The sequence below is a fragment of the Taudactylus pleione genome, unplaced genomic scaffold (assembly GCF_031769625.1).
Source record: "Taudactylus pleione unplaced genomic scaffold, aTauple2 ptg000188l, whole genome shotgun sequence".
Lineage (NCBI taxonomy): Eukaryota > Metazoa > Chordata > Amphibia > Anura > Myobatrachidae > Taudactylus > Taudactylus pleione.
The window spans coordinates 3259532-3285268 of NW_028284590.1; the positions used below are offsets into that span (position 1 = coordinate 3259532).

At 43.7% G+C, this 25737-nt stretch overlaps 1 protein-coding gene across 4 annotated transcripts in view; it reads right to left on the reverse strand.

Annotated features, from left to right (window-relative positions):
• Positions 1 to 25737, reverse strand: part of NCKAP1 (NCK associated protein 1) — a 128876-nt gene that overhangs the window by 2654 nt on the left and 100485 nt on the right. For all 4 annotated transcript variants that reach the window (XM_088476364.1, XM_088476366.1, XM_088476363.1 and 1 more), the window contains 13 exons: positions 21744 to 21863; positions 20486 to 20625; positions 19069 to 19200; positions 15994 to 16212; positions 15056 to 15186; positions 14472 to 14569; positions 12538 to 12631; positions 11478 to 11560; positions 9811 to 9891; positions 6597 to 6690; positions 1431 to 1547; positions 1205 to 1314; positions 802 to 891 (listed from right to left, as the gene is read on the reverse strand). In XM_088476364.1, coding sequence (XP_088332490.1) covers positions 802 to 891; positions 1205 to 1314; positions 1431 to 1547; positions 6597 to 6690; positions 9811 to 9891; positions 11478 to 11560; positions 12538 to 12631; positions 14472 to 14569; positions 15056 to 15186; positions 15994 to 16212; positions 19069 to 19200; positions 20486 to 20625; positions 21744 to 21863 — 1509 coding nt within the window. The remainder of the gene's footprint in view (positions 1 to 801; positions 892 to 1204; positions 1315 to 1430; positions 1548 to 6596; positions 6691 to 9810; positions 9892 to 11477; positions 11561 to 12537; positions 12632 to 14471; positions 14570 to 15055; positions 15187 to 15993; positions 16213 to 19068; positions 19201 to 20485; positions 20626 to 21743; positions 21864 to 25737) is intronic.

Sequence of the window (25737 nt, forward strand, 5' to 3'; positions counted from 1 at the left end):
GCCGGGAACTTATTTCATACCGATTCCGTAGGGATGAACCCGTTTTAGTTGGAACCCCAAGTGCCAGGGCGCCGTTACCCTGGGACCCCAAGCAAGGCAATTTAATAAACCTCATTGCATATATGAAACAGGGTGCAGGTTACGCACCACTGATGTAACGGATGCAGACAGAAATAACGTGAATGGTATTTTTACTGCAGGCAAGTATATTTTCTTTTATCCGCACTTTATAAGGCATTTGCAGTGCAGTAACAAACAGCCAATTACTAGTAATAAAATGCATAAGTGCTCCTGTGCCCCAGGCTGCAACTGTCCTAACACTGTACTAACTTAGAACCCCCTTTCCTCCTCCATCCATCCTCTCCAGGTACAGACTGATGTATTTTCCAGAAACATGTTAAACTGCATAGGCCCTTACACGTCCTGCACTAGGCCCAATGACTTACACATGCACAAATATTGTAGTTAAATGTGAACAGTTTAAAAAACGCCTATTATTCCCCAAAATACCCAATGTACCACAGAACAAACTTAAGGTTGGTACACACTGCACAGATATTTCTGCAGATCGAGTGATTTGCAGAAATATCTGTAGATGATGGTCATTCATATACACCATCATCTTCCAGGCAGCTGTGGGTCCCGCGGGCCGGGGGTCACCTTGCGACCCCCTTTCCGCAGCTGTCGCTGCATGTGTTGCGGCCAATCGGCTGATCGCCTCTACACACTTGCCGACGGACAGATATATCTGCAGAACAAACTTAAGGGATAAGGCGAGATATTGCTTTCTTGTCACCTTACCATATCTAGCAGCAAATAAACAGATTCCCGGTTTCTTGTAGTAGTTTTATCTGTCTCTTGGCCAATTTTCAGCAGGCTGGAAGATGCAAGCTGCAGGAACAATGGTGAGATTCAGAATCCTGCTTACAGACGTTTGTAGCTACACATATAACATGTTACATAAATGCACACAATGCTATATTGTAACAGCGGTGGGATAACGTTTGCAGCATTGATCACTTACATTACGAGATGGCTTTTACTGTTTACAAAGTTTAGAAGCTTCAATAATACATATAAAATCACTTTTATGCATATCCGATAGATACAGCATAGTCATAAATTACTGACGAAAATAATAAAAATAAAAAACATGGTCTGAAAAAAACAAAACATGTATATCTAGTAGATAAGATGTACTGACTGCCAAGAATTCTTTAAGACGATCCTCAATGCTCCCTTTGTGAATAGTAAACAAGGCTGCGGCAATCTGGTTGATGGCCTTTGCCAGGCAATGGATATTATTGCAATGACCTAAGAGAGGAAAGCAAACGGTAAAGCTTGTGTACAGCTGCTTGGTATTTCAGCACAGCCTGCTGGATTACGGAGTAGTGTGTGTGGATGGGTGGGCAGGCAGGACACGGCAATACCTTCTATGGCCGGACTGTATTGTGACATCACGTTACTGGCCAAAGTCGGCAAAGACACCGCCACAAACACCATGAGGAGACAGGCGATTTTATATTCCTCCTCTGGACTGATGGTTTCTGGAAGGAATCACAGGCAGAAATAAAAAATCATCAGCTGTTTTCTCACCATGCCATATGTACCACACTGTAAACACCTATATAAACGGGATCAGTATGATTTACCGCCGGCCGCATCAAATCCCGACAGTGGAAGCCCGGCAATGAGATCCCGACAGGTAAGTATTTTTTTCTATTTACTAGACTAACCTCCCCCCCCCCTAACCGTCCCATAGGGGTGCTTAACCCTAACCTCCCCCCAAGTGCCTAAACCTAACGCCCCTTCCCCGCAGCCTAACGCCAAGTCTCCCGGGGGGGGTGCCTAACCCTAACCTCCCCCCTTCCCCAAGCCTTACCCTAACCTCACCAAGGGGGTGCCTAACCCTGAGTCTCCCCTGGGAGCTCCTAAGCTAACAGTCGCTTGAATGATTGCATTGTGTGTACGCTCCATATGGTTAGTTCGGGGATAAAGGGAAATTGGCATCATTCTGATATGTACCGGGCCTTACACATTTTCCCAAAAAACATGGTAAACCAGGCACTGCAATTTCTACAATCACAGTATAAAACTTGCTGGTTTTTTACAGACAAATCACTTTTAAACAATTTAACAGCATACATTGAACAATAGTGTATTCAGCAAGCAGAGTCAAACTAATAGTACTAATAGACTTTTTAAACAAATTCCAAATGACATCTCTTCCAATGGATCCCAAAAATATATTACAACTAGCAGAAGTACACGTCGTTGCCCGGGTTTAAATCTTCACGTTATTAAGTTTTATTATGTGATGTTGTCCAAATCCATCCAGTGGAAGGCCCAGAATAGGCTCCCTGGCTCAAGGTTCTGCCCGATGCACTCCGGGGCCTGAGGTCCGACTGGGACCCAACCACTCCATTAAGCATCCCAGACCAATTGCCACCCCTCTATGAAGTTTTCATCCAAATCCATCCAGTGAAAGGCCCAGAACATACTCCCCGGGTCGAAGTTCTGCCCAGAGTGCACCAGCGGGAGGTCTGACCGGAACGTTAACCCGATTAATATGTCTTCTGGGATCCAATGTTACCACTCTGTGAAGTTTTCATCCAAATCTATCCAATGGAAGGCTCAGAGCAGGCTCTGCGGATCAAAGTGCTGCCCAGTGTATACCTACGGTAGGTCCAACCGGGACCCTAACTCCCCTAAAAACTTGGCCAGGACCACCTCGTGTTGGTTTCATCCCAATCGGTGCAGGGTTGTCCAAATGCATAACCGGACAGACAAACAGTGACAAATCTTAAATATAAAATTCATTGGTCTGTCGCGTTGTCGCTATGTGGTCGAATAGTTATTTTGTATCAAAAAAGTAAGCTATGTAAGATTTGGCAGCTTTACCTTGAGAGCTGTGGAAAATATTCCTAAAAGCTTTAATTAAATGTCATTGGGGGAAAAAACAAAACACTAAAATTACAGATGTGCCCAAATACACTACTGCTGCAGTCCCGCAGGACAGCCAGGTCACGTCTGACTCTGCTTGCGCTGAGAGTTTTATTCGCCAGAAACTAAAAAGACTCTCGGAGCAAGCAAAGTCGCAAGGGTCCTGGTGGCTGACTCGCGCGGCATGTCGTATTGAGGCTAGGTGTATGAGGACACATCTTGTATGGATAAAAATTACGAGAGATATGGTAAACTTTACCTTTGTTAACTCTCTTTCTTCGAAGTCCATAGGGTCAACAGGGAGACAATGGGGTGTAGGTGGTTGATAGGAGGACCGGACACCAAACAGTTAAGCTTTTGCTATCCCAGGATGCTCCGTTCCTTCTTCCCTATACCCGCCCACAGCCTGAGGCAATCAGTTTTGTCAACAAGCCCAAGGCAGGAGCAGGATAGGAGAGAAGGAAGACTGGTACATGGAAGAATCACACTCTCACACAACAGAGAAGGAAACTGGTGACCAAAAGAAGAAACCCATAGAAGCCAGGTGCGGCAGGGCGGGTGCCCTGTGGACCCTATGGACTTCAAAGAAAGAGTTAACAAAGGTACGTCCGCCATAACTCTCCTTTTCTTCTTCAGGGTCCATAGGGCTCCACAGGGAGACAATGGGGATGTCCCAAAGCAGTTGTTTGAGGATGGGGACGCTCCTCAGCTGAGAGGAGAATCCGGCATCCAAATGATGCATCCTGAGAGGCAAATGTATCAAAGGAATAGAACTTAAGAAAGGTGTGGACAGAAGACCACGTGGTCGCCTTGCACAGTTGTTTGGCAGACGCTCTACTGTGGACTGCCCACAACGGACCCACAGAGCGAGTAGAGCAGAGACAGTAACCGGCACAGGAACACCAGCCTGTGAGATAGTCATGTGAAGCCATCTGGCCAGAGTCTGTTTATTAGCTGGCCAGCCCTTCTTGTGAAATCCATATAGGACTAAGAGGGAATCAGTTTGTCTGATGAAACTCGTACGGTCCACGTAGATCCTCGGACCACGGGCCACATCCAATGAGGCCTCACCTGCCGAGAGGTCTGGTGATAGGAAGGCTGGAACTACAATTTCCTCATTAAGGTGGAAACGAGAAGGAAGCCAGGGTGAGTCCGAAGAACAGCCCTGTCCGGAGGAAAGATCAGAAATGGGGAGCGTCAAAAAAGCACTCCTAAATCCCACACCCTATGGGCAGACGTGATAGCCATAAGAATAAGTCTTTGCGGTGAGCCACTTGACGTCTACTGATTCCAGGGGTGCAAACAGAGGATCCTGAAGTGCTTGGAGAACCTCTGACAAATCCCACGGAGCCACTGGAGGGACAAATGGAGGTTGAATATGGAGGACATCCTGAAGGAAGGTGTGAACATCCGGTAGTAAAGCAAATCTGCGCTGGAACCAGATGGACAGAGCAGAGAAGTGCACATTCAGAGAGGCCAGGCGGAGTCAGAGATCCAATCCAGCTTGAAGAAAGGCAAGGATTCTAGAAACCCGAAAAACCTGAGGGTCAAAGCTTCTGGCAGCACCCCACTGGAAGTATGTATGCCACACCCGGTGATCGATCCGGGCGGAGGCCGGCTTACGCTTTCATGGTCTGGACCACAGAGCGAGAAAACCCTTTGGACCTTTGACGGCGTGGCTCTTGAGACATCCCTATTAAGACAGACGGGCCAGGTCTGGATGTAGACAGGGACTCTGAGACAACAGGTCTGGTCATTGAGGAAGTTGGAGAGGAGCATCTTTGAAGAGATTTTGAAGATCGGAGTACCAATTGCGTCTGGGCCAAGCCAGAGCTACTAACAGGACCATGCCCCCTTCTTACTTGAACTTCTGAAGGACCCAAGGAAGAAGGGAGACTGGAGGGAAGAGGTACGCCCCTGACAAGGCGTCCACGAATGCTGCTTCGGGGTCCCTTGTCCTGGACCCGTACACTGGAAGCTTGTGGTTGTGTCATGAGGCCATGAGGCCTACATCCGGTAGACCCCATTTGTCCATCAGGAGCTGAAATAGACTTATGGGTGTGGAGACCACTCCCCAGCGTACACATTGTGATGGCTGAGGAAATCCACTTCCCAATTTAGAATCCCCGGGATGTACACTGCGGAGATGGCGTTCGGCCCGTGTGAGAATGTGTGACACTTCTGCCATTGCTGAACGTCTTTGAGGGCCTCCCTAGTGATTGAAGTAGGCACCCGCCGTGGCGTTGTCGGACTGTACTTGTACTGGCCTGCCCTGAAGAATATCCTGAGCCAGAGTGAGGGCTCTGTAGATGGCTCGGAGTTCTAGGATGTTGACTGGCAAGATTGCCCCGGCTGGTGTCCAGCGTCCTTGGAAGGAGTGCTGGCTGGCCACTGTGCCCCAACCGCGGAGGCTTGCGTCCGTGGTGAGGAGTACCCATTCTGGGATCCAAAAGGGGCGGCCTTTGTTAAGTGAGACGTCTGTAACCACCAGGAGAGGGACAGGCAAACTGATGGTGAAAGGACCATCGTCTGGGATCTGATCAGATGGGGCAGCCCATTCCACCTGGAGAGGATTAGGTGTTCTAGGGGCCTGGAGTGGAACTGTGCGAACTCCACCATGTTGAAGGTGGATACCATGGACCCCAAGGTCTGCATTGCTGAGTGAATTGACACTTGGCGACTGTGGCGTAACCTGCACACTTATTGCTGCAGTGCAGAGATCTTGTCTGCGGTCAGGAAAATTCTCTGAGCCTGAGAATCCAGAAGAGCTCCCAGATGTACCATGTTTTGTAAAGGGGCCAGGGAAGACTTTTTCCAGTTGATCAACCAGCCGTGCCTCTGTAGAAAGGCAATGGGTACCTGAAGATGGCGATGAAGGACCTCTGTAGAGCGTGTTAAGAGCAAGAGATTGTCCAAGTATGGGAGTAGCCCGATGCCCTGTAGACGCAGGTGGGCTGCCATAACTGCAATGATTTTGGTAAAGACCTGTGGAAAGCCCAAAAGGGCAGCGCCTTAAATAGGATATGTAGTTGTAGGACAGCAAACCAGAGATACCACTGATGGGATGGCGCTATAGGTACATGTAGATAAGCTTCCTGAATCTCTAGAGATACCATAAAAGGTCCCAGGTTCCATAGCTAGGACAATAGAGTGGAGGGTTTCCATACAAGACCTGGGCACCCTGATAAACTTGTTCAGAGATTTGAGGTTGTGGATAGGCTGATGAGACCCATTAAAAGAAATAAAATAAAATAAAGCTTTGGCTGCTTAAAGTAGCCCCACTGTTCTAACTGTGATCCAGCTCCTGTCGGACACCAAGACAAACTAATTGCCTCATCCTGGGATAGCAAAAGTTTAACTGTTTGGTGTCCGGTCCTCCTATCCACCATCTACACCCCATTGTCTCCCTGTGGAGCCCTATGGACCCCGAAGAAGAAAAATTACATTCAATATCAATAAAATAAATCTACTTAACATTTGCTTAAAAAACAAAGTTACTAATTGTCTTTGGTGTGCTAGTTTTTACAGATATCATTACAAGATTTTAAATAACCATTAATTTTGTAATTTCGACATATCTTAAATTAGTACAGAACAGAAAATATTGACCATTTGGTTAAAACAAACAAATCCACCCAACAGATACAACATACCAGATTTTTGAGATGACAATGCCACAACTAGAGCCGGATCAATTTCACACGGTAGCCCAGCTGCAGAAGACAACTCGTACACATTCATTGCAACCTTAAAATTAAAGATATACAGAACATCAAATCTGTTGTATAGTCCATATCAAATTATGTAACTCCCAGCAAAGTCCTACAATTTACTTTTCAAAATAAGTACCTCTTATGGGTCTCTACAGATGCACCTTAGGCCTCTTCACATTACCCAAAATATTTAATTTGAAATCTCAAAATACCCTCCCTCCTTCAACTATGAAATCTAACGGTTGTCTCAGGACGTCGCCTTTCTTCCAGATTGCACCCAGCATTGGAAACGACATACATCTTGACGTTTGTCCAATGGTCACCATCAGTCTCTCAATCTACTACTACTGATTCTAAACTGTATTGCTACGTTTCAGGGTATGCTCAGTCAGCACATAATCTCTTTAGCAAGCAGCGTTTGTCTGGTAACAAGAAAATCTGCTGTATTTCTTGCAATCCTGGACTAAAACACTCATAACAAAAGACCATTTTGACCCACCGATTGTGCGCAATCTTTGAAATAGTGTCTTTTAGAAGTACGCATGAACATTGATTCGCAAAATTAATTGGACCAGAGAGTACAGAGAGTAGTTCGGATAAACAGTTTTTCTCTATAATTGGACGCGTATTAAAATCTGTCCAGCAACACTCCGTGTGCAGACAGCAAGGTGGCTCCTGGTGTAGCATTCGAAGGCCTAAGGGATCATGCACGAGTTGCCAGAGTAGCGTAGCCAGCAGGAAGTTCTATGCTCCCTTGGAGAGCAGCAGCTATAAAGCCAGATTTGACACCGCAAAGGAAAGTCTAAGTAATGGAGTGGTACTGGGACCAAGCTGTGGGGCCCCCTGAGCTGTTCCAGCTGGGCCTCTTCAGGGCATCCCCACTTAAAGAGTGATATAAAGAGTGACTATGTGTATTAAGTTTATTATTTATGTATTTTTTTTCACACATTTTTTACTTTAGTAACTATTTCAACACTCATTGTCTTTATAACACTTAATCGTCGATCTTTTTTTCGTGTGATGCCCTGGGGAGGTGTCTTTGGCTGGCCTGCGCCCCAGATGTGAACCCAGATTGTTATCGACAGGTGACCATGATGTTGGTGGGCAGGCCCGGATCATTGGCCAACGATATGCTAACTATCTCTGATATGATATATAATTACAATGTACATTTAAATTGGAACAGTAATGATGGCATAGTGCATCTGAATTTTCTTTTCCTGTGCTTAGTATAAAATCTCAGCATGAGAGCACCTTTCATTACTATTAGGGTGTGCAGTCTAGAGCCACTCCGCAAATACCACTGGGCAACAAAAAGTATACAGAAGGTCACCTTTAAGGCGTTAGTATGTGTAACTCATATGTGCTAGAACACCACATGTGGATGATGCTGTACACGACTATAGAACATTGGAGGACTTAATTTGTACAATCTATGCTGACGGAAGTAGTTCCCAGTTCTCCATAAAAGAGCTAGCCACCATCATAAAGGGACATACTGTATGTTTGTCATAATTACAATACATCAGCTTAAACAGATTTGAAAACATAAGCGAAGGCTACTATTATTTATAATAATAATAATAATACACATTTTAAAGCAAATTTCATCAATTCACTTGAAGACTTAAAAATAGTTTGTGCCCCATGGGGGTAATGGATGACAATCATGTATGGTGCATTTGTGCACTGTTACAAATCCCAAAATGTCATCGCTATGCAAGAGTAAATTGTGAAGAGTGAATTGTGTGCCTTTGTGCCCGTGGGCAGAATCAGCCAGGCCAATACGGCCTTTGTGTCTAGATCAGTGGTCAGGGAACGGGTATAATACCCCACATGGGGTAAAAATTAAATTCCTGGGGGTAATGGACTGACAGTCGGGCATATATAATATAGAATGATTCATATGCATGCCTGGCTGTGCCGCAGGGAGGCTCTAAGCTAGACGCCCGCTGAGATGTTATTACCAGCGGGTGCCCGGCTCCTTCCCTGCAGTGCCGCGTTAGCCGGAGGCTGGAGTTCTCTTCTGAACTCCAGTTTCCGCCTTTCTCCATGCGCACTATGGGAGAGATGTCATGACGTCTCTCCCATAGTTCCGAGGTGCAGCCGGGCGGACAGGACAGCGGCGGCTGCAGGAGCGGGGATTAAGGCAAGTGTTTTTTGGGGGTTTTTTTTTGTACAAGCGTTATTACAGCGGCATTATATGGGAGCACTACTACAGGGGCATTATATGGGAGCACTACTACAGGGGCATTATATGGGAGCACTACTACAGGGGCATTATATGGGAGCACTACTACAGGGGCATTATATGGGAGCACTACTACAGGGGCATTATATGGGAGCACTACTACAGGGGCATTATATGGGAGCACTACTACAGGGGCATTATATGGGAGCACTACTACAGGGGCATTATATGGGAGCACTACTACAGGGGCATTATATGGGAGCACTACTACAGGGGCATTATATGGGAGCACTACTACAGGGGCATTATATGGGAGCACTACTACAGGGGCATTATATGGGAGCACTACTACAGGGGCATTATATGGGAGCACTACTACAGGGGCATTATATGGGAGCACTACTACAGGGGCATTATATGGGAGCACTACTACAGGGGCATTATATGGGAGCACTACTACAGGGGCATTATATGGGAGCACTACTACAGGGGCATTATATGGGGGCACTACTACAGGGGTATTATATTGGAGGCACTACTACAGGGGTATAACTATGGAGGCACTACTATATGATTTCCTTCCTTTCAAATCAAGGGGGCAACGTCGGCGTATCTAAATATAGTTTGGGGTAAAAAGTAAAAAAGTTCCCTGACCCCTGGTCTAGATGCCTGTACAGTCTGACAAAAATTTGTTACCAATAGGACGAAAAACATATGGGAACTGCTCACGTTAGGCTTGCAAAAGGGAGTTGCCAATACCTCTGAAACTGGGGAAAACTTTATTCACATTTATGCTTGTTGTGGTGTGCAAACCAGTGTTATCAGACCGCTAAAGAATATGCCCAAATTAAAGAAAAAGCAATGTGCAAAAACATTGCTATAAAAGTTCATCCAACTAAACTGAAGTTTGTCAAAGTCACAGCTAGTTGTAAAGTTTTAGAGGAAACCATGTGCAAGTTTTACCTTCATGTCAGTCTCCCTTGGAATGTGATCCTTGAAATCCTCCACAGAACTTACAAGGAAAGGAATGTGGTAAGATAAGACCTGATAAAAAAAAGAATGGCAGTGAATGTGAGAGTGATGAGCTGATCGATCCCGCTACAGTTTGTAAAATACTGCTACTAAAATGCCAGACACGATCGGCCAGATAAATATATAAAACCAAAAGCAATAATAGTACACACAAAAAGGAGGATAAAAGAAAACAATAAAAGCAGCAAAGGCTAGGGCACGTTTCGCTACAGTTTTTTCTTGTCTCAAGCAGGCTGCTATCTTCTGGTTATTAAATTATAACAGGAGTTGTTACATTATGAGGGAAATGTAATAATAAGCTGCGAGATCGAGGCATCAGTTTTGCCTTTCAAATTATCGCCGCATTAAAACGTTGGGCGCACACTGCGGAATTGCAATGATGTCTGTAACTCGCAGGCTGTTACATTCCCCCCTGGGTGTCACCGTATAGTCCTTTTTCATTATACAAACCTATACGAGCCATCGATTGCAAACAAACAATCACACTTTGCTCAATCTTACTAATATTTTGCATAAATCATCGATATGGCTTATTAAGCTTCTCATCAAGACCACTGTTCGTCCATAAAGAGAGACTGGACAATAGGTCCTAAAGCTGACTCGCACGGTTAATCTGGGGCGATAAAAGGCTTGTCTAATATTTGCAAACGCATAATTGCCAAGAAAGAACATAACATTCCCTGTAGTTTGAAAAGGGAGAGTTCAAACAGCCGAACAATGGCATCCAAGCATGGAGAATTATTAGAAGTATTCCTTTTCACACTTAACAGACTGAAATATTTAAGAGGATGAGTCGATTTTGAACAGCTGGGGCCTCAAAAATGATCCTGTCTGCTTTAGACATATGTGAGAAACCCAGCACTTGTCAAGTCCATAATTATACACCTGACCATATCGAAAAGTTATCATTTCACTCATATGTTGGGATTTACATCAAGGGCGCTGTCTGTGTCATCTGGAGATAGAAAAGCTCTTATTCATTCTCTCTATGACAATCGGTGCTCTGTGTGATTAGCCGAGCAGTAGACACCCTGTGATGCTGCGCTAATGCTATATAACAGCTGCTTTTAAACAACTCTGGAGTTAAATTAAAGGCTGGAGCGCAGAGCTGTCTCAGCCCTTCTAGGAGACGTGACGTTCTCGTGGAATAGGGCTCTGAGATTTCCATCATTGCCCATAGCAACCAAACAGCTTCCATTATTTTATAGAATGTACATCATAAATGCTAGCTAAAAGCCGATTGGTTGCTATGAACAACCTCTCACTTGACCTCTCTATAAAAGGCTAGCTACCGTCTCCCCCTAAAAAACACAATCCCCCCACCCCCCCAACAAAAAAACAAACAAAAACAAAAAGGAGTCTATAAATTGTAAACATATTGTGCAAAACAAAATGATAATAAATAACTCCCGTGTCAGAAGGTTAAACACAGTAATGACCCCTAATCATCAACAGGAATGTAGCTGTTAAATGTTAATTACAGACACAAGCACTAGAAAAACAGATAGGTCTGCTGGAAGACAGCTCGGAGAGAATGGGGGAAAGAGAACAGGTGGTAGAGGACAATAGGAGGGGAGGTGAAAGACTCAATCACTTACATCTCTTAGCGATTCCTGTGCAAGTGAGCGGAAGGATAAAATGACTCCGATAATGGTCATCCTCTTCAAGACACTGTCTACGGCTATAGCAAGAGAGAGAAATGTGCAAATAAATAACTACAGCTGAAAGGTAACTTGAGAGAAAACAAACTGCAAATAACAGATAACACTGAATGTCTATTGTCCAAGTACATGATCTCCCGAGACGCTATAATCATTTGTCATGGATGTGTGGAATATAGATCGGTCTACAAGAGAGCTTCAACAGTATATACAGGTTGAGTCTCCCATATCCAAATATAATTATTTTGGCATGACTGATGTAATGAAACTTTGATTTTTGATGGTTCAATGTACACAAACTTTGTCCAAGGCACAAATTATTAAAACTATTGTATAAAATGACCTGCAGGCTGTGTGTATAAGGTGTATATGAAACATAAATGAATTGTGTGTGTATATTTGGGTCCCATTTCCAAGATATTTCATTATGATATGAAATTATTCCAAAACACGGAATATTCCGTTATCCAAAATACCCCTGGTCCCAAGCATTTTGGATATGGGAGACTCAACCTGTACTGTGAAAAACTGGCTTACTACACGGCTACCATGTGAAAAGCCACAATCAGCTTTTGGAAAACAACTGGCATATAGGTGACCACTCCTACCCACAATCCTTGGCAGCGTATTTCACTAGCCAATAGGAGACGGGGCATTAACGAATAATTAACGCTTATGATCTTTATTTCACTGGACGATCTCAGACAGGAATTAAAATCAAAAGACCTCTGTGCAACCAACACCAAATGGGACTTCAACACAATAAAAGAAATACAATTGAGGGACCAGCTATATAGTTTGCATTGATAACTACAATACACAAACAAGACTCGGGCCCAGAATTACCAAAGCTTGAAGAGAGAAAGTACCAACCAATCAGCTCCTGTAATTTTTCAAACACAGCCTGTAAAGTGACAGTTAGGTGCCGATTGGTTGGTACTCCAATTTTGATAAATCTGAGTCTAGGTGTATTATCCTCTATGACCTGAACACTTACAGGACAGTCTTTTGAAAAGTGCTGCCATTTGTTCTGGTTTGTCAAAGCTTGTCCTCATCTGGGATAAGACCTCAACATTCTCCACCACAAGTTTCTGTGAAGTAAAAAGATCACACAGACAAATGATGTACGAGGCCCAGTAATATCAAGTAATGAAAGCAGTTTAAACTGATTACACTTATACAGTAGCATGTAAACCAAAAAAAAGTCCCCGGTAATGACTATACTTCATCATTCAACGTCTGTTCTGGGAACACCAAGCAGATGCAGAACAAAGACCAACATCCTGAGTGCCTGGGAAATCAGAATGAGGGCACTTGTGTTGCATTATACCCACTTCAACTGATAAGGAGCGTCTATAAAATAAAGGCCCAACAAACGGAGTAGCAAACGGAATGGTTTTATGAGGTCCAAAATGACAGCCCTTGACATACGTCCTCGATAAAAGCATTTGCTACTAGCTAGATTTTCAATTCACAGGAGAACAAAAATAATAAAAAAGATCAATCTGTTTCAAGACCGATGAGCACCTCATTGGCAGCACATTAATACTTTTTACCTAACTAGTAAAAGATGCCTGTGATAATATCTAAAAAAGAAAAAAAAAATCAAGAATTGGAGATCAGTGCACAAAAAAAAATATTAAAATTAAACCCCATTGATACAATACAGAGACCACAATAGTCAAAACTGGCCATGACATCCCACTAACCCTCCATGGCTATGGATGCAGGGAGACATACAGTGAGTTTTTTAAGGAGTCAGATCGGACACCTGAAAAACCATAGGGAGCGACCTATCTAACATTGATCTACGGTAAATCCTAACACCACCAAAACTAATAAAACCTCTCTCCAAAGCAGTACATCCCAAATCCTGGCCTCGGTACACACTAACAGTGCATGTTCCCCAGGTCTCCTCACAGAACCACAAGTGAAATAATTAGCACCACCTGTGGATCTTTTAAAACGTGCTCCAGCAAGGAGATCTGAAAAACATGCACTGTTAGTGTGTCCAGAGGAATGGGTATGAGAAGCACACGGACGGAGATTTCACCATATAGGGGGAGATGTACTAAGACTTGAAAAGTGATAAAGTGGAGAGGGATAAAGTACCAACCAACCAATCAGCTGCCATTTTTCAAACACAGCCTGTAAAGTGACAGTTAGGAGCTGCGTGGTTGGTACTTTATCACGCTCCACTTTTCAAGGCTTAGTACATCTCTTTTGTGTTCCTCAATACAACATTTTAAAAATGGGGATAAAGAAGTAATTTCTAAAATAAATAAAAAAGTTCCAAAAGACAACTATGGGGGTTCTTTTAATGGTTTCCTGCAAGATTGCCCAACTCTTACGGTAGAAGGAGAACCAGGCTTGACCAACTGTCTTTGATCTGTGATTCCCAGTTTTTAACCAAAGAGAAAATGTTACTGGCATACCGATGTTCTATTGTTCACCAATGTAACCACCAGGAATGGAGACTTGCATTTAGCCAGCCACAGAATCTATGTAACTCATGTGTGTCCCTTATTAAAGGGATGATCTGGGGACCCTAATTGCTGGTCACAATGGAAGCTGATAATAGCTATGCACCTAGAATGGAGGACTTTGCTTACAAAGTAACATCACAATTATTACTGTAATATGGACCAGATATCAATCCCAAGAAACTATTTTTCACAGAATTGTAGCCCCAAACACGTACTGGCCTCGTCTGGCTCATCAACTGTATACATTTCAAAATCAAAACTATAATGCATACATTTATCATATCAAACCACATAAAGCTTTACACGTGAGCACCGACCATTACAGACTGAAATAAACATATTGAGAATACCTGTAGAATAAAAAAATTCTAAATACACACATTGCGCCTACAGCTAATTTAAGATCGTAACATTATAATACATACTGTAAATATGGAAACCGTACCTTCAGTTCCGCCACTTGGGAGGAAATATGCCACATGAGACTTTCACTGAGAAACTTCATACCGTATGGTCCCAGGAGCTCGGAGAGTGCTCTCATTTCTGCGGAGTCATCAGCAAATACAGAATGCTTACGATTAACACATACAACTTCCATAACCACAAAAGCTTATGTAAAGAGTTTTGGAATGCTTAAATTTAGATAGGATTAAATTATAAAAAGTTAAAATGGTCAATCCCCCCTTCCACCACACCTGGCATGGGTACCAACATGCCGACCACCACTATTCACACTTGCCATCCTTCTATCACAAGCAATGCATAGAACAGGGGTTCCATCCTGCTGACGTATATGAGGAGATTCATTTCTTAGTGACATATGCTATAATATTGTAAAACATTATTACGCTGCCAGAAGTAAACGACAAATCTGCTATTACAGTATAGGTCACTTTTTGTAGGGGTCAGTTAATAAAGTGATACTAACATACCAAAAAAAAAGTGAATGTTGTAATCAGAACATTGTGTGCCAAAGACGCAGTACACAGATCTCTCCTGACGGCTACTGTACCGCCTCATCTCACTTACCAGATATGTCGGAATATTCCTCAGCGTTAAAGGTTAGCTCATTCTCAGTGGGAAGATTTACAAAGGCTTTCATGGCTGGGAAGTAAGCTATATGGCCATTGCTAACTTGTCTCAGTAGTGTTTCCAAATACCTTAAAGAAAAAGCAGAAGCGAAAATGTATTTTTAAAGCTGCTCACATTTAAAAGTAATCTAGACTTAGAACATTCAGTAAAAATAATAGATAGTTTCCGCTTCAAGAATTGTGCTCCGTCTATTGTTCCAGCTCTGGGTGATCAGACACTATGCCAATGTGCAGTATAATATCTTCAGTAACCATTAGGAGATACACTGGAAACAGGAGAAAGGATGAGCGTCTGCTGGCAGGAGGTACGGGGCAGGGGTTGAGGACAGGAGAGGTGGAGAGAGAGCTGAGGCGGACAGGAGAGTTGGCATGAGGGTTTGTTACCGACTACAGTTTGAGGCAGAGGACCGAAAGCAGGCAGTGTCATGGGAGTGCCTGTGAGGTACTACTGCGTGCAGGGTGTAAAGGGACCGGCCAAGAACACACAATGTTACATCCAGAACAGAACACTTTGCTTTAGTATGGATTAATGCCATGCAGGAGGGGTGGACTGGAGTGTGGGGAGGAGTGAAGAGACAGAGTACATGGTGGGAGAGATCATGGGAATACAACACAAGTAGAAGAGTAGGTCAGGTATAAGGATTTGGGAAAGTGGGGCATTAATGGGGTAAAGTTGAGGATGGAGAGTAATCTTCTAATGACAATTCAAGGTGTGTCTGAAACTTCTCTTTCACTGTGCACAGAACCATGTACTTTGGCAGATGGAAAGTATAAAAAGTGACAACAGACAATAGAAAGGAATCTGTAAAGGGATATACAAGGTATGTAACATGAGGGAGGAAAGGAATCGCACAACGTGTTGGTGTAAGTACTCACCAATTAGTGTATAGACTGGTGATGGTGGGCTCTCCGTGGCTGTCTAGATGCTGTGTTTGCTGAAGGAGAACATTGTTGAAGACCCTTGTGATGTCAATCTGCACGTAGTTCTCTATGGACTGAAGCACAGTCATGTAGGCTCTTACACTGGTCAGCAACTCAGAGGGTTTTGCAATCTCTTGTGTGGCCTGATTGTACATGGTCATGCCAACAATAGACCTGTGTGGAGGAAATAAATGCATATATAACCTATATCTCTAGGATGATCATACAAAAATGCCTGGCCCTGACTAACATTCACTTTAATTGTTCACAACTTGTTAAGCGCATAACTTAGCTTTATAGCTAATAAGGATTACTGTGGTCACCTAGATACAGAGCCTCAGTAAGGACTTTGGTACTTTGAATATTCTACAACTGGTTAAGCTCCTCCCTCTTCTATATCCCAATCATGAAGGGAAACTAGGTTTTTGTTATACGTACAGTACAGGGTGTTTTTTTGCTGGACTGTTTTGGCATTTTATTATTAACGTTCACTACTGGTGTGTTCTTTCGCCGAAAATCTGAAACCCTTACTGGGCTGTCTGAAACCTAGAGTAGGCAGAGGAGGTGATGTTCTGAGTACTTCCTCGTCTCTCCCAATGTGGTTCAGCCTGGATATGGGATCCCCACACTAAGCACCGTTATGCCAGAAGACACAATCCTGGAGGACAATGGCATTGGACCCCGGTGTGAGGTGCATCCCCCAAGGCAGTATAGCACCTCCTCCCTGGTGCCTCTAGGGTACCACCAGGTGAGTTGGCTCTCAACTTAGAAATATTAATGTATGTGGCATAAGAGTGTGCAATTATATGACGCAAGATGAGTGCTATTATCATGTAGCGTTAGGGACCTCGGTACAGAGACGCCTTGGCGCAGCCCGGATGGCTTAAACTGATCTTTCAAAATATATGCAACATAGATCTCTGGATTTCTGTTATAATGTAGTATTCAAATGTTACTCCTCGTCTTTTCCAGTGTGCTGGGGAACCTTTTCTAGATGAGACCCCTTTCTTTTCATACATCTGTGAAAGACCATTAAGTTAATTTGAGCAGGCATTATTTTATATTAAGGTTTTATTCAAACCTTTGGTGGATCCAAAAACCAAACTGTTCCTAGTGGCTCATTTTGTACCCCTATGCTCAAGTGGACAAGTTCAAAATGAGATCAGTCTTGAACAGACTAGAAAAGAACTGGTTCATAACTCTAGTTTCAGGCTCCGACATCACCACCTCAGGTATTCAAATATAATGGCGGTTATGGCTGCCCTTCTGAGGTCTGAAAGGTAATCCCTTACATGGATGATTTTTTTAAACAAAGCAGAGCCCCTGACTCTTGCTTTAGGGCACAATATGCAGAGACCTGGAAATCCTACCTGGCTACTTCCCCTGAAACTGCTCCGAGTCAGCTGTTCGTCTCTTTTTCTCCCAGTAGACAAGAAAATCATTACACAAAATAAATGGTCTACTGGCTCGCCATCAGGCACCTGTTCTTATTTGTCCTGGGGAGGTTGGTCTGAACAACCCAGGCCATGCAGTTTGCGGAATCAGTATGATTTACCACCGGCCGCCGTTACCACAGGTAAGTATCACTAACCTTTTTTTACCCCCTAACCCTCCCTTAGGGGTGCCTAACCCTAACCTCCCCCCCAAGTGCCTAACCCTAACCCCCCTCTAAGTGCCTAAACCTACCCCCCCCCTTCCCCGCCGCCTAAACCTAACCCTCCCCTGGGGGGGGGGTGCCTAACCCTAACCTCCCCCTGGGGGTGCCTACCCCTAACCCTCCCTTCCCCTAGTCTGACCCTAGCCTCCCGGTGGGGGTGCCTAACCACTAGTCTAACCCTGTCCGCGCACGGTTTACCTGTGTTCGGTAAGCCGGGTGTCGGGCTTCCGGCATAGGTCTAATGACAGGCGTCGGGATTTCGAAGCCTGTCATTAGACACTTGCTAGGATTAGACAGTCGGGAAGCCGGCGGTTGGGATTACGTCCGTCGGCTTCCTGACTGCTTCCCGCAGTTTGCTTCTGTTTCGGTGAAAGGCCAAAAGCATTCAGTCAAACAAGGCCACTGCTGTGGTACTAACCAGCCACCATGAAGGTAAAAAAAGAGCTACAGATATGCCCAACTATATCCTTGCCCCTGGGGCGGCAAACTGCGCCATGCATAGAGCGAGACACACGCCTTAGAATGGATACGCGCATTGCATATGCGCCTCCTTAGGAATGCATGGTGCGATTGCAGTGCACACCACATAATATGCAGGTGCGGGGAATTGCATGTCGCGTGTGGTTTGTGACCAACATTCAGTCCACCTGTAGTTGGGTCATCCCATGTCAATTGGATCACTTTTGAGGACTTTCCTCAGCATCTGATTGTGTACTGTGGAGGCGGTGACCGTTGCACCCACCCCCACTTTGAGGGCCATGAACTAACATTTTCCCAAAGTTAGTCTGACATATATGCCAATCTTCATGTAAAAATGTAGCAAAATTGGAGCTGGTCATGTGAGGGACCCCTGGTCCACTTGACATGGAATGACCCCTGTTCTTTGGGACTTGAATTTTGTGTGCGCGCAGCCATACAGTCTCCATTTCAGCTTCTTGAGTTAGTGGATGCAAAGCTTCTCTCATGGAAGATAGTATTTCTGCTCTAATGAGCCTGTACATAGTTAAGCTACAAATACTAAGACATTTTTTTTACATTTTTTCTAGGTGCTACAATATGCGTAAATACTACAACAGCACAGTTAGAAATAGCAAGCATCACCATGGTTTTAGCTATATTAAAAAAAAAAAAAAAAAATTTGCCTGCAAATTTATTCACTTTTCAAGTAGTACATTCCATTTAAAACCTCCATCATCAACTCCCAATCCCATATAACAGATGTGAGATAATCCATAAATTCCACACACTCTTACCTCGTAAAAATACTTTACTATGTATTGGCAATGCTACAGCTAAAATATCTGTCTGTCTTTCTACTTTTTGGGAACTCCATAAGAAAAGCTGGAGGCTCGTACCGGGCACTCCACACTTACTTGGTAAAGCGAATTTCCAAGTGCGACGTCAGATATTCTCTTGGGGTGAACGTGTGCTCCCATACCACCATATTCGGTGCGTAATTAATAGAGAAGCAGAGTTCTGAAAGTGCCGTATGCAGTTTATCCAAGCTGTGGGGAGAAAAGTCAAAAGTTTCAAGAATTGATTAAATCAATTTGTCTTTTTATTTTCACCAGAAAAAAATAAAAAATAAAATCTCAGCGTAATGCTGCCCATCCACTAGACGAGCTGAAAACGACTGCACGATTACGACATCGTGCAGTCATCTGTCGGTCTGTGATGAGCCTGCACTGAACGAGCAGTCGTTTAGTGCAGGCTCATCAATCATCTGCAAACATGCTCGACCTGACGTTCTCGTCCGGTTGACCAGCTTGTTTGCACGATGATAGATGTTGGAAACGACCAGCGGCACATGCATCGCTGGTAGTTTCCGACATGAATGTGCACGATGCACGCACGATTTGCAAGCGATTGCACGATAACTATGTCGTTATCGTGCAATCGCTTGAAAATATCGCTAGGTGGATGGGCACCTTAACTTATGCTGATTTTACAATCATTCACGATTATGCCTTTTGACCAAGCAGATTTCATGTGGTAATGGGATACAGATATCAGCTCCTTAATCTGTACCAAATACAGTCATTTACTATAAAGCGACAAGAAAATGTGCTGCTAATTGAACCGAGAAAAAAAAAAAAAAGAATATATATATATTTTTTTAATAAAACAATCGACCAAGTTTTAAACATTACTATTTTTAAAACCGGAAAAATATATAAAATGGTTATTGTCCACCCACATTATACCCACTTTCACACCTAAATCGCAGCTCTGAACTGGGTCAATGTTCATGGTTTCAAGCAGCTCAGAGCCCTTTCCCACGGCACCTTAGACCCGGGTTGCCCCGGCAATATCCCAGGGTCAGAAAAGCAGTGTTAAAGGAGTATTAACTATCTATTATAATTGAGAGCTCACTCAGTGTCATTCTCAGGTCTGAAACACACACGTGCTTAAATAATGAGCCACGCTTTCATATAGGACCAAAGTGGCCCACGCATTAAGATGAACCAACCCATTATAAATGTGGAAATAGATAATCCGGCACAGGATCGTTCCAAAACAACTCATGGCCGATGCAACGTGTGCCGTTAGAAACCTATATTCCACAACAGGAGCCACCGCTAATCCGTTTATGACTGACTGTAGTAGGCGTTTAATGATTAACTTCATCCCAATGACCAACAAATAAATGATGTAGCCTGAATGCAAAATTGTTCTTCCATTACCGGATCTGGTAAACTCAGACTGAATGTCACAATCGTTCTACAACTTAGTTCTAAGGCAATCGTATACACGAATAAAGGACACATAAACCATGGAAATGAATCTCACTTTGTTACTACAAGTCTGTTCTTTCTCATGCTTTCCACGCCGGGCTTTTCCCTCTCGGGTTCTCCTTTCTTTCCGGTCTGCTTTTTCGACTTTTTATTCACTGCCTGACTGATTGTTTTGGCGCAGTGTTTTGGCAGCAGCTGCAGGAGAAGAATAAAGATGCAACATTGGCACCAAGACAGCTCATATATATTGTAACCGTTCAGGTGGGCACTCTACCTCATTGCTGTGCCAAAGAGAACAGGCTAGCCAAGCCATAAAGCAGAAAACAAGAATACACAGGGGGAAAGAAGTTGGAAATTTAATAAAAACCAAATAAAAATCGTTTGATCATAAAATAGATTGAAGTCTGGCTGTACAGTCTTTATAATTTATAGGCCAGAGTGGAATTTAAACGGACTGAGCAAAAGTGTAGAAAACAATAGGCCCAGAAAAAGGGGCGGGCCTAATGAAGTCTCCAGCTGTGAAACTACAGGTCCCAGCACACCCTCCCAGCAATCAGCTGGTAAAGCATGCTGGGACCTGTAGTGTCACAACAGCTGGAGAGCCACAGGTTGGCCAGGCCTGCTATAAAACATACTGAACAGCACGATTAAGCGACCAGTTTATATAGAACATGACTTGTTTATAGAGGGCAATCTGAGTACAAACCTGCTAAGAATTGTATTGGCCTTTAATCCTTATACACAACACTGCTCATTTCAAGAGATCATCATGGGAGCTGCCAGTTCAAGCAAGCCTAAAGGTGCCCATACACACACCGATGTGCACACGATGAGCCGAGGTGTACGATTTCCCTTGAAACTCTCCCCGGCAGCTCTGCACACGATCTCCACACAATTTGGTGTCCAATCTTCATACAATCTCTCCTGCATCCAGACTTTTCACTGTTTATTGTATCCTAGATTGTCAGATGTGCCCTACAGCACGGCAGATTTGAAGATGTGTTGTGCCACCAGCGGGGATGCTCAGCGTATCGTGAGTGGGGACTTTGGCATATTTTAAATGATCTGTCGTTCCAATGCGTCGGAATCAGCCAGATCGGGTAAAACATCGCCAGATTTTTATTATATATATATATTATATATAATCACCCCCCCCCCCCCAGGGGATTCAGCCAAAACTGGTAGCCTTGGATCAACTATACATTTTCATAGATTTATAGGTGGATTACTCCAGTAAAAAGTTTTTATTCTGTATTTGAATAATCTTAAATGACTTCCCAAAAATGGTTGAATGGAAGCAGGAAAGCTTTTACCTGGTCACTCAGTGTGCACTGTTCTGTACAGATGTCTGTAATGAGATTCCGAGCTTGTTTTGCCATTTCATCCAGGAACATGTTACACAGAGACAAGCTGCGATCTCCAATATGATGTCTCTGAATAAGAGAAGACAAGGTCAGTAATCTATTTGCAAAAACAAAAGAGCAAATGACGGCATTTGTGCTGCACACAGTGACCAAGAGCGTTCAGACAAGAGGTCCAATGAGATTTCGCATTACGGCCACACATTTCTGTGATTGCTCTAAGATATACATACACGTCATCACACAGTATTTATCTGGATTGACAACGGCTGAGCAGCAGCGGCTTTACAGACTTTTTGGGAACGGATATGTGCAAACATGAGCCTGAGAAATGGATACACCACTTCAATCACTAGCGTTAATCCAATTTACGGAGTGTCTTTAGGACTTGCTGACATCACAGTAACGAGTGTGGTTTAAGTATATATTTAGGGATTAATTATACCGTTATAAGCTTTATAAATTGCAAACACTGCTTTATCCGCCTGCTGTTGCAGTATGTGTGGCATATACACCGGCATTATTCAGCGGCTTATTACTTTATAGCAGACATGACTGAATACTACAGCAATTAATGAACCACTAACACCTATTCCTTTTTCCGGTGGAACACTGCTCGTGTAAGTAATGTGCAGTGATTACGGTTTGATACCAGGCAATATAAAACAAAAAGGTCAATTAACTTGATGTTGTATCTATTTGACAACCCCATTAGAAAACAGCTATTACTAGTCTTCATTTTAATATGTGTCCTATATATGTACATATAACATATTGGAAGTATGAATGTTTTTACATCCAATTCCCATTAGTTGCAGTTTCACGCACAAACAGTTTTGCCCTTCTTTGTGCGTGTCAATTAAGCGTAGCTAGTACGTGACCTTACCATTATTATTGTTACATTTATTGATCACTACAACACAGCAAGTCCCGTTGCATTTTCAGTTTTATTTATTCTCAGTGTAAGAGTGTGCCCTACATAAAACAACCTACTACGGAAAGCTAAAACGTTGTTCTGAAACACGTTTTGAATTTGCTGTTGGGGGCTATGTGACCAATGTAACCTATATATGTACATAATAAGTTGTATCCCTATTTGCCTACTAACGGAACGAAGCACAGCAATTACACATGCTCTAATATAAATGTCCAATCAAAATCATGCAAAGCTTATATGTAGAAACTGCTACAATGTGATAATTTACCATAACCTGGGTATAATTCTTTTATGTCTCAAAAAGGAAGAACCTTCCTTTTTCATTCATCTGGGGGATGCCATTACTTCCGAGTTATGCGTAGTGAGGTGTGGAGTCGGGCACTAACTAATTAAAACTGTCTCCCGCCCCCTATATAACCCCTCCCCTTCCACCAGCGCCTCAGTCTTGTTTTTAGCGTCTTGGAGTAAGGCACTAGCTAGGTGATAGCTATTAGTTAGGTTTAGTTTCCTTATTTTGAGGTTTGGTTGCTTAGATCCTGGCAACAGGCGACAAGCACTAGCAGAGTAGGAGAGTTAGATAGAATAGAGGTTTGTGTGAACCCTGTAACACCACTCTAAAGACAGCCCCTGGGAGAGTCACCAAACTACATAGTCCCTGGGTCTCTCTCCATACCAGACACATCTGAGGGGGCTGCTGGCAAAAGAAAAGGTAAGCTTTATACATGGTATGTAAAAGACCTTGTTGGCGTATTTACTGCCTCCCGGCACGCCACTTTTCAGCAGAGAGCGGCCGGGCATGTTATTGCTTCCGTGGCTGCAGCTGTAAGGCCTGCGTGTCTCACACCTCCTCGGGCTTCCACAGCACCTGCCGCTTTCAAACCCCGACTGTTCCTCCTGGAGGACTGCCGGCTGGGATTACAGAGCAGCTACATGTTGCCGGCTTTCTTGTAGAACGCCTCCAGGACACGTCATCAGTATGATGTGCAGCGGTGTCATTGGAGCTCTCCGGAAACACCGGAGGCTAGGATGACGTCATCAGTATGATGTGCAGCGGTGTCATTGGAGCTCTCCGGAAACACCGGAGGCTAGGATGAAGCAGGACGCCAATGTCAGGCCCGGCCACTCCTCCCCCAGGTATTTGAGTATAAGCAGCTCAACAGTTGTTGAGAGCTACTGGAGTTCTGCTTGGAGAAGACTCACTGCAGATTACAGGGGGATGGCTGTATAGCAACAGATAAGCAGTTTAACTGGGATTAGTACTTTTGGGTATTAACCTGGTGATCTGTATGGGGCTTAGAATATTGTGATGCGTGGGTGTATTATATATATACACAAGGGTATAGTAAAGATTGTTTGTCTTGGTTTTTTTTTTTTTGCAATGAACTTTAAGGAGTCCGGGTTTTTTTTGCATTTAACAGATAAGTGAATTAGAGTCTTATTTACCCCCATCATTTGTTTTTTTTCTATTCAAACATTGCTACAATTTTTCAGAGGAATTTAGGCAGCTGTCTTTCTCTCTCAGTATGTATAAGCCAGACAAGGGTTCCAAAAAACAGGGATCAGTCAATTTTTATTCTTGTACAAAATGTGAGCAAAATAATTGCCAAAAGGTACCGGACCCAGGATCGCTTTGTGCTGGTTGTTCACAGAGGAGATTCATTACCGGGAGGTTCGGCTGAATAGTCGGTGATGCCGGATTGGGCCAGGTCTATGGTTGAGGCCATAGGTGAATTACTTCACTCTCAGGCAAATTATATGACTACCCTGTGCACAAGCTCTTACTTTGTCTGATCCCTAGGTAGAGCCCAGATGGGCCCAGGATATGGGTCGATGTGTCGCTCAAATGGCAACTTCCCGATATAAAATGGTAACGTCAGCAGGGTCCATAGCCGCCAAGAGACGTTCTGGCCATTCCTCGGTGGATTTCCCTGGAGAAGAGGCTTCAGCTACCTCTTCCCAGGAAGAAGGGGAATTGGATTATGACTGGGAAGACAACTCAAACTGGGGGGGTGGCTCCAATTCGGATTCAGGAGTTTCTATGTTGATAGATGCGGTCAGGGAGACCTTGCATCTACAGGAAACAGCTATTCCAGTAACTAGTTCAGTTTCTTTCTTTAAACATAAGAAGAAACATGTATCTGTTTTTGCAGAATTTCAACACAATTTGAGGAAATATTAAAAGAAGCCTGGTTAAAACCAGATTCCAAATGTCATATTCCGAAGAAATTTAAGTATCTTTATCCCTTTTCGGAAGAGGATACCAAAGCTCTGAGAAATTACACCCATGGTGGATGCTTCTATTGCTAGGTTTGTCAGGAATACTGTTATTCCCACAACACAGTTAACACCTAAAGATCCTATGGATAGGAAGAATCAGGCTGTACTTAAATCTATATTCACTTTATCTGGAGTCTCGCTGCGACCAATTCTGGCCAGCGCCTGGGTGATATAAACCAGATGATTACTGGATTTCAATAAGGGGTTTTGTCTGAAGCTAGTTCTTTAGCTGATCAAATTTTGGAAGCGTTAACCTATATAGATGATGCTTTAATAGATTCTATTCAGGTACAGTGTCATATTTCGGCCTTGGCCATTTACATCAGGCGTTCACTATGGCTTAAAACATGGAAGGCAAACAGTCCAAGCATGCTTTAGAGGCATTGTCTTTTGAAGGAGGGTCTTTGTTTGGTCCAGAATTAACTAAAATTATTTCTCAGGTCACAGGACGAAAATGTCCTTACCTTCATGTAACACCACCAAAATCCCCTAGATTTCATTCCTTTCGGACTCAAGGTAGGTGAAGTTTTCAGGATTTCTGGGGTGCACCTAGGGGTCCCCAGAGAGGAACCTTCAGGGGACGTGCTGTCCCCGGCACTAGTCGCCCTGCTGCTAAACCAGAAGGTCAATCCACATGACTGTCACTGGACGGGGACCCATTCTTTGGTGGGAGGCCGCTTACTCAAATTCCGGGAAACTTGTATTCAATCCAATCTGGACTTTTGGATAAGT